The sequence below is a fragment of the Haliotis cracherodii genome, unplaced genomic scaffold (genome assembly GCF_022045235.1).
Source record: "Haliotis cracherodii isolate W230 unplaced genomic scaffold, xgHalCrac1.p SCAF_11, whole genome shotgun sequence".
In the NCBI taxonomy this organism is placed as follows: domain Eukaryota; kingdom Metazoa; phylum Mollusca; class Gastropoda; order Lepetellida; family Haliotidae; genus Haliotis; species Haliotis cracherodii.
The window spans coordinates 14,947,518-14,957,995 of record NW_027266266.1 but is presented as its reverse complement, the minus strand read 5'-3'; the positions used below and the strand labels follow the sequence as shown (position 1 = coordinate 14,957,995).

Below are 10,478 nucleotides of genomic sequence, written 5' to 3'. Positions count from 1 at the left end.
TTACATGTGTTGGTCATCATTGATCAATTGGCCGATCCTTGAAAGGTGATCATAAAGATGTGTCAAATAGATACTAAGGTAAATTCATAGATTGCAATAGACTGTCTCTATCATTCTAGACATGGATCGAGTCGATACTACGATAGTTTGGATGTGCATTTCTTCGTGTTGTTCACTAGGTTGTGTCGTAGCGAAGACATTCGTGAACGATCATGCAGTCAAACTCTCTGACGTTTCTCATGTAATGTGAAAACGCTGAGTTGAAGATTAAAGGGTCTTATCATTAGAAACAATGCTTCTGTAAGCATTCGTAGAGGGGAATTCCCTGATCTTCCCCAGGAATATGGAAGTAGTCCGTCATTGTTTGTCATTTCAAGAATACGGTCTCTTGAAAAACGTTTGCACGTCTAATTGTGTCGTTCATAAACCAATGAACATCAATTGCGGGATCTCGTTACCAACCTCTCGTCCAATGGAAAAGCCGCATATCGTGTAAACTTCCCATTAGAAAATTAATGAATTATGTCACTTCGTGTAGTGTGTGTATGCATGTCTGTTACGGCTGTATTATGGCGGCATCTGAATAATCGAGTTATTGATCTCATGATCCACGCCGATCCATCAACATGACACATGACACCAGTAGAAATGTCAGGACTAATGTGTCAAGTTGTAGTATGAGGCATTATGTGTACAATTTGGTGCAAGTGTAATTACTGTTGACCGATCATGGCCGACTATACCTGGCTTCATTTAACGCCGCCTACAGCCCAGAAGAGAAGAAAGAATGGCATCACTTATAGGTGTAGGCAAGCCATACTAAACTATGTATTGCAAGACTTTTTAAAAGTTTGTTTAGACGAATGTGAAAAGCAGAAATCAAATAAGCATGGTACAAAAATAATTGAGGCCTTTCAGGTCGTCAACTTTAAATCAGTAACAAGTATATATGATGACACATTACGCGACTAAAAGCCCAACACACTTAATATTTGTACAGCAATCTTGCTTCGCATCAGCTTTTATTGATTCTGTTCATTGATCACCGGTGGTTCCATCTGAGTCTCTTTCGTGTCGGCGAATACGACGAGATGAAGCGCAAAATATTATTGTTGTGTCTGATACTTGTGGAGACATATGGCTATCCTTACGAGAAGGAACTCCACCAGCATGTGTTTGCAAACTATAGCAGCGACGTGTTTCCATGTGATACCGTTGGTCAACCGGTCAATGTCTCGATACAGGCCGAGATGAACTACATCATTGGGATAGATGAAATACATGAGATCCTCACCTCTGATCTTCAGTTAACGCTGACATGGACTGATAACAGTTTGAAATGGGAGGAGAATAGGTTTGGTGGTATCAAAGACATTATTGTTCCCGTGAAGAGGATGTGGTTCCCCGATGTTGCCATACAGAATGCTTTGAGTGAGAGACGTCGCCTTCAGAAAGAGGATCAGCGTGTGGCGATAACATCCAATGGGACCGTGTCGTGGATAGCAGATTATGTCGGACAGTCTTTGTGCCCCCTGGTTATGACCAAGTACCCATTTGATACCCAGAATTGTACCCTTTACATTGAGGCAATGTCGCATGGTAAAGACAAGGTACAGTTCGTTCAGATAACTGCCCTAAATGGTTCTGGGATTTTCCCAAATGGCCAATGGAAGTTCGTGTCATCTTCATGCAGTCTGACCCAGGAAACGAGCGGAGACAGTGTTGCTTTGGTTAATCTGATCATTCAACGGAGACGAGACTACTACCTGCTCACCATTGTCCTCCCCACCGTTGTGACCTCCCTCCTCAACCCCTTCGTGTTCCTGTTGCCGGCTGAGAGTGGGGAGAAGATGGGGCTGTCCACGACGCTGCTGCTCTTCTACTCCGTCATGCTGACCCACATCTTCAGCAACATCCCCTCCAACTCCCTCACCCTGCCTGTGATTGGGTTTTTTCTGGGAGGGCAGCTTCTGTTATCTGCTCTGTCCCTCGGATGTACAGTTGTCCTTCTGCACGTGAAATATGAAGCGACCCCTACAAGAAACAGCGGAAGTACGGAGGCTCGAAGGGAAACTGACAGTCAGGATGTTAACAAAGAAAAACCGTGGGAGGAGGAAAGAAGAGCCTTCTTTAGACGGGTCGACCGATTATTATTTTGGTCGTTTGCGATATCAGGGCTGATCCTGTTCATCACAATCTTCATTTATATTCTTACCTAAACGTAATATTACTTTACGTATTACTGTCCACGGACCATCGAAAATATTTCAAGTTATACATAGTTCGGGAGAAACAAGGTTTTTTACCAGGACCACAGACTGTCATCGCTTTTAAGGACATTCACGGAGTCAACCAGGTATTACTGCAGGTCAACTTGTTTTTTTACACTGAGTTACCTAAGGAACCAGGGATACGAGATGTTTTTGGAAAAAATATTTTGTTCCAGAAATACTCCTAAAAATTATTTTGTCTCAGGTTTTGCAAAAAAGCAGTATATTTTTGGCTGGACATTCTGGATCTCCTGCAATAATGTGTTGTGAAAAAATATATGTTTGACGCTTCCTTCCAAAAAATAAATTGATTGGTCCCTTATGTACAAGGAACATCATCAATTTAGGTGATGTAATTGTTCTTTTCTTCCTGTAATTTGTATTTGAATAACCTATTTTTTACTTAATAATTTATGTGTATGACTTGTATATGTTTTTAAATATTTGAGATATCTTTTGTTGGTGAAGGCTGTTTGATATTCAATATACACTCGTGGGGATTGCGGATTTCAACAGGACCTCAGCAGTGATTGTCGTATTAAGTGTTATACAGTAAAGTACGGTTATAGCGAACACGCTTATAACGAACTGGCGGATATAACGAACTTACTTTTTTGGTCCCGACTATTTGCTGTAGTTATGCTGTTTAAATGCTTATAACGAACTACGGCTATAACGAACTAAAATTAGTAGTCCATTTGAGTTCGTTATAACCGTACTTTACTGTAAGTCACTGGTTTGCCTTGTCGCCTTTATTTACGGGTCATATAGTAGACTCTGGCAAACCTTACACAAATGATATGCAACTGCACTTATTATAACTGTGATATTTATGTATATACTGACAAGTTCATAACCAGGAAGTTTGTACTGAACGTTGTAGCAAGCATTTTGAAAAGAAATGTCTGTCGTCAAAAGTGGAGATGTCAAGAACTGTTGAATATACAAGTCCGTATGGCAAGCCGTTTGATATCTTTAATTGGATTTTTGATATCAGTAACGGTCAGAATTAATGATATCTTGAATTGAATTAAAGATATCTCTAATTGAATTAAAGATATCTCTAATTGAATTAAAGATATCTGTAATGCATTTGTGGATATGTATAACTTATTTCAAGATATCTTGAATTTATTTCTAATATATTTATGTACTGTAGGATGGTGATTGTTAATGATATCTTAAATACATTTAGAGATATCACAAACTAATTTGTTGATATCACCATAACATTTTAAGATTGTATTATGGCTATCAGAAATGAATTTAAGATAACATTATTGATATCTTTAAATAAAATACCGATATCTTTAAAACAATTGAAGATATCTGTAATTCCGTAATAAATGTGAAAACGGCTTGCCATATGTCCGTGTTCCTGTGGCATTGAACACTCTATCAAGCGGTATTTTCACGTGTATTTTCGCAAATGCAACTGGATCTACTGCGATGATAGTCACCTGAAGGGCCTTGTTATCATTTGTGATGACAGTGTAAAATCCAAGGTTGACATTCTAAAGTACGATGTCCGATTGCGAAACAGTTTGCCATCGGGCAAAATATCTGTTCATTTGTATTACAGTTAAAATTATTAATAACGGCCCTGGTCGCCATATTGCTACTTTGAAACAGGATAACAAGTGTAGGCTTAGTGAAATCCAAAAATGAAGTTCAAAAACACTTTTTGGTGTATTGATGTTGTATTACAACTTCAGTTAATAAACTTCATACTTGGCACGATGATTTCTGTGTCGTTGTGAAAATGTCACCCAGGACATCACTTAACACTTACGTTTTGGGGGAGATTTGGAGGTAAGAAACTCAACTTAATGAATGATTTTTTATCTGACATTAAACGTTTCCAAACACATTGTTTTCACATATTTTGTTAGAATTGGTTTATTACTTCTGTTACAAATACTTACAAATAGTTATTTTTATGATATTTGAATAGTCGGTCAACGAATTCCGATCTTTAAAGTATCGGCTCACAATCAGTCTCGCATTGATTTACAGGTGGAGTTATTTCCCATGATCATGAAAATGAGGTTAAGTGTTACAGCTCTTATAGGTGTTGACCCACACTGTGTTTTCCACTGTTGGACACGGTGTAAATTGATACGATGTTTATTAAGGAGATAATATTTCTGAGATTTGTGGCGGCATCGAATACCCAATATAAGATTGCTACGCGATAAATCACAAAGAACAACGAAGAACGAAGCGTTGTTTATTTCACGATAAAACACTGTTCTGTCATGACGTCATTTCTGGAGATTCGAACATGCGCTCGCAACTTGATGACGTCGTAAATTGGAGGACGCTATTTTGGATGAAGGTGTCCAGGGAGTTGTTACCGTAGATATAGCTTGGCAACGCAATGGCCGAACATCTTGCTTGACATTGGAGTAAAGAGCAAAAAAACCCTGAAAGTTACATGAATGGACTCTTGAAAATCAGTGATGGCATCAGGTGTTTGCGAAACGGGTAAGCATAAATTGCCCTGCCCTGAAGTAGCGCACCGCCATTCACACAATTTGCACAAAAGAGTATTTGTTGCCTGACGCCGCACAGCTGCACTCCTGCCATCTAACGACGGCCTTCAAACAAACCAGACAATCAAGTGATGGATAAACCAGAAAGTACAGTGACACGATAGCGCATTTACTGATGTCGTTGCGACTAAAACACGATATGTTAATTTTGAATTACATCTACTGTGTACAAGTGCAGATCTAGATATTCTGCTGCTTATAAGTAAAAAGACGTTCAAGACATTAATGTATTCGTTTTACAAAACTTGTGGAAGTTTTAATGTATCGGCCTAATGTTGACGTTGACTAAGCATTGATAAATGCTACTGAGTTTGTGATGAAACCCATGAATTTCAGTCCGCAAGCAGAAACATCTACCCAGTTCAAGTGTATATTAATCGTCATAGCAAGACAAGACAGTGTAGATTTTCCACTGAAATAGATTCCATTTGAAGCAAAGGGCAAAATAGCTGTGAAAGTTATGCCCATTGATGCGTTTTGCAATCATACATTACATCAGTACACACACATGCTCATAATACTGCTTTCGAATGACGTCAATGACGACTGATGGCTGCAAAGAAATATGATGTTCATCCATAATGATGTACAGAGCACGCACGCGCGCACACTCACACACACACACACACACACACACACATATATATATATATATATATATATATATATATACAGCGCACATACACATACCACACATTCACACACTCTTACACAACCACAAAACACAGCGTACATACACAAATAGAGGCAAACACTCATGATCACACGCATAAAGACACACACTCACATACATACACACTCGCACACATACACACACACACATACACACACAACACCAACACACATACCACACAAAAACACACTCTACACAAACACAACACACAGACACATATACAGAAACACACTCGCACACACACACACTCCTACACATACAGACACACACTGACATGCACACTCATACACAGACACACACACACACACACACATACAGACACACTCTGACATACATACAGACTCGCACACGCACACATACACATACAACATCCAGACACATGCCACACATACACACACTGAAACACAACCTCAACACCCAGACACATACAGACACACTGACATACGTATACGTAGACTCGCACACACACGCTCACAACACACACTAACATGCCACAGATACACACAACACCAAGACACATACCACACATACACACACTGTAACACAACCTCAACACACAGACACATACAGACACACACTCATACACATACAGACCCACACTGACATACATACACTCATACACAGACACACACACATACAGACACTCACACACATACAGACACACACTGACATACATACACACTCGCACATGCACGCAACACATACCACACCCAGACACATACAGATATACACTGACATACATAAACACACACTCATACACAGACACATGCACACAACACATACCACACCCAGACACATACAGATATACACTGACATACATAAACACACACTCATACACAGACACATGCACACAACACATACCACACCCAGACACATACAGATATACACTGACATACATAAACACACACTCATACACAGACACATGCACACAACACATACCACACCCAGACACATACAGATATACACTGACATACATAAACACACACTCATACACAGACACATGCACACAACACATACCACACCCAGACACATACAGATATACACTGACATACATAAACACACACTCATACACAGACACATGCACACAACACATACCACACCCAGACACATACAGATATACACTGACATACATAAACACACACTCATACACAGACACATGCACACAACACATACCACACCCAGACACATACAGATATACACTGACATACATAAACACACACTCATACACAGACACATGCACACAACACATACCACACCCAGACACATACAGATATACACTGACATACATAAACACACACTCATACACAGACACATGCACACAACACATACCACACCCAGACACATACAGATATACACTGACATACATAAACACACACTCATACACAGACACATGCACACAACACATACCACACCCAGACACATACAGATATACACTGACATACATAAACACACACTCATACACAGACACATGCACACAACACATACCACACCCAGACACATACAGATATACACTGACATACATAAACACACACTCATACACAGACACACGCACACATACACACATACGCACACGCACGCACGCACGCACACACACACACACACACACACACACACAGAGGCAGTCCGGTCTGCTGCCTGAGGCAACTCCTCTGTCGAAGCATTTACACTTTGGGGATCCGTAATGGTGGACCCATTAAGATTTTCTTTTCATGGGCCACAAATTAAAACATAAATGAGAGTGGTTGAAACAACACGTAGAAAACATTTGTAACATTTGTATATCAGTATAAACAATGGAATGGGCCAAAGCTGGAGGTATTAAAGGGGAAGTGTACACGCAAAAAGTATTAAAGTATTAAACAAAACGCAATTTTAGAATTAGTTAGTATCTGTGTTTGAAAATATACACTCATTTTTTTCACAGTGAAAGTAGGAAGCTCACAATAGTGTGAAAGTGATATGCCGTTATGAGGCCTTCGTTTTACGAGCGAAATAGGCCTGAGTTATCCCCCTTAGATTATGACGTAATTGGTGCCAATTCAACTGGGTCCCTGTCTATTCTCAACGCAAAAGATATCAAGGACCAGTTTGCGGTAAAACAACATGGTCTACGACACACTCGGGCGCAGGGTGACTCAGCATAACACAATTCTGGCTGGCATCTGAGATGCTAGAATCACAAAACTGTACCTACACCACGTGAAGCGGCTCTAACAAAGCATGATGACGTCATAATGTTTATCAATTGGCACCAATGACGTCATATTGCAAGGGGCATAAGCCATGGTGTTTTTGTTATGGAAATAGAACACTTGGTAAATGTGAAAAATATAAATCGTTTTAGTGCAAAAAATATGTTAATTAAATATGATGTTTTTATATTTTTGTCTATGACACTTCTATGTTAACATTTTTAATGTGGAAAAAGTACAAGAAAAAATGGTTCATTTCCGTGTGAACTTGCCCTTTAAGCACAAAATAGAGCTTATTCTCAACAGTAATGAAAATTACGTATATTTATTCGTGTGTTCCTTGACACCGCACTCAGCAATAGTCTAGCTACATGACATCGGTCACACACGACCACACAATCCAGTCATTTACATCATGGGCATCGATCTACGCAATTGCGATACGATAAAGTCAGTCAGTCTAACCACCCTGTCCCTTTAGTCGCCAGGGTTGCCGAAGAACAATAACCCAGAATCTTCATGGTTTAGTTATAAAAAAACCTAAATATTACTGCCATGAATATTTAACTATTATATGATGAATGATGAAACAAATATGCTCCAGAACTGGTCGGCTCGGGGTCAGTATACTGTGTCTGAACGGGGTATTCATGATAAACTGCGGCATGGTATCTCAGTGAGCTATCACTATAAAACGATATCAGTCCGGACTAGTACAAACATCCACAGACACACACACGTGCATGCACGTCGCCATATAAGTGCAATAATCTTGGACGCGACGTTAAACCCAATTTAACCTCACCTCATGCTCACAAAAAGCAGGCAACCCCAGCCAATATATTTTCCAGAATAAGAATTTACACAATGACAATCAGCCAAGTAAGAAGTAGCTATCTCAAACAATCTACAAAGTCATGCACATCCCGATCTTCAAAGATCTGTTTCGATGGAACGTACGAGGGGCGTTCAATAAGTTTTGCAACTTCAATATAAGACCAAGTCGCAGAATATCTTTTGCACTTTTATTTTTCAATATAATCTCCATTTACCTTCATACACTTGTTCCATTTGTCCTTCAAGCTTTTTATACCAGTTTTATAGAAATCCGCAGATTGGCCCTCTAACCACGCCTCTGTGGCAGCCTTTATGTCCTCGTCATCCTGGAAGCGTCTTCCACGTCCGACAGATGTCATTTGCCGGAACAGGAAATAGTCACTGTGGGCTTAGTCTGGGCTGTAGGGTTGGTGATTTAACTGTTCAAATCCATCACTTTACACATGCGATCATGGATTTCCTTTGCTTTGCATCCCTCCTTGGTAAGGAACTTTATTACAGCGCGCTGTTCATGTTTGAGAGAATCCATGATTGTGGCCACCCTTAGGTGAATGAAGCCATCACATCTAACTCATTGTTGTGTCTGGAACTTGTCATGACACGTGTCAACCTGATGTTATGACTAGTGTCACACCTGCCACAAGTTGACATTTATTATTAAAAATAATCAATGTTTCCGCAACGTTACCCTACCACCCATAAATATCACATTTGGGATATGTGATTGAGTGCGTGAGTGAGTGAGTGAGTGAGTGAGTGAGTGTATGTGTGTATGTGTGTGTGTTAGTAAGCTCTGTCTGGGTAATGTTGTGTAAAATATGGTTCAATGAAGACTAGGCTAGGATTGAGACGACCCTTACCATGTTTGAAATTTATTAATTTTCAAAAGACAACATGTCTAAGATAAACATCGGTAGTTGTGTACTTTGCGAAAACAGTTTTCTGTAGTTATAAAAGGTTTTAAATCAAATTATTTAAGATCAAACATATAAAAAGTCAACTGAGAGGTTTTGTGTCGTTGTTCATCCGTTAAGTAAAAACATTATGCTATCAATGTGTTTTAAGTTAGGGACAACGAATGATTGCATAACATGAACTGCTAAACATCAAACAAGAATATTTCCGTTCAATAATAAAGTTTAATACTTATCAGCCACATATGTATATAATTACCATTTATACATGCATTTCATTACAGTACAAATAATTTTTGTTCCTCACAGTAAAATACTATTATTATATAGTACTTTACCTTCGTGGAATTTCGCAAAGCGTAATACTCCGTTAAACATATCAATGATAACTGTCACAGGTTTCTTCACAGGTAAATGGATATCCTGCTTTCTAATTGATGAAAAGGTACGGGTCATTATTCATTTGCAACCCATGCTTGCCGTAAAAGGCGATTAACGGGATCGGGTGGTCAGGCTCGCTGACTTGGTTGATGCATGTCATCGTATCCCAAGGAGGAGGATCATGCGAGGATCGATGATCATAACGTCAATCACTGGATTGTCTGGTCCAGACTCGATTATTTACAAACCGCCGTCATATAGCTGGAATATTGCTGAGTGCGGCGTTAAACAACAAACAAACAAACATTACTCATTTGTATCTACAAACTGTGATTTGCTGTTAGCAAGTGTGGATATTAACCGTTATTCATGGTGTTCAGTCTTTTTGAATGAATGATTGAGTGGGTATGCTTTTACGCCGCTTTTAGCAATATTCCAGCAATATCACGGCGGGGGACACCAGAAATAGTTATTCCGTAAAGGGGCCACCGGCCCATTATACAAGGTACATGTACATTGGATTGATCAGTTCACCTCTACAGGGCGCTGACGATTACCATCGGGGGACCGACTCACAAAGCGCCCGCAAGCCACGAACAAGTGGTCAACACTCATCGGAGTGCTGAGAAGGATGCACATCTGCTGGTCAGATACAT

At 39.7% G+C, this 10,478-nt stretch overlaps 1 protein-coding gene across 1 annotated transcript; it reads left to right on the top strand.

Moving 5' to 3' along the window:
* The first annotated feature begins 1,091 nt into the window (after positions 1 to 1,091).
* On the top strand, positions 1,092 to 2,219 carry LOC139454870 (neuronal acetylcholine receptor subunit alpha-3-like). The gene has a single exon (XM_071236486.1). It carries the CDS (start codon positions 1,092 to 1,094, stop codon positions 2,217 to 2,219), a length of 1,128 nt encoding a protein of 375 aa, XP_071092587.1.
* Positions 2,220 to 10,478: the final 8,259 nt, after the last annotated feature.

Coding starts and splice junctions, on each gene's coding strand:
- LOC139454870 (XM_071236486.1), top strand. CDS start 1,092: ATGAAGCGCAAAATATTATTGTTGTGTCTGATACTTGTGGAGACATAT.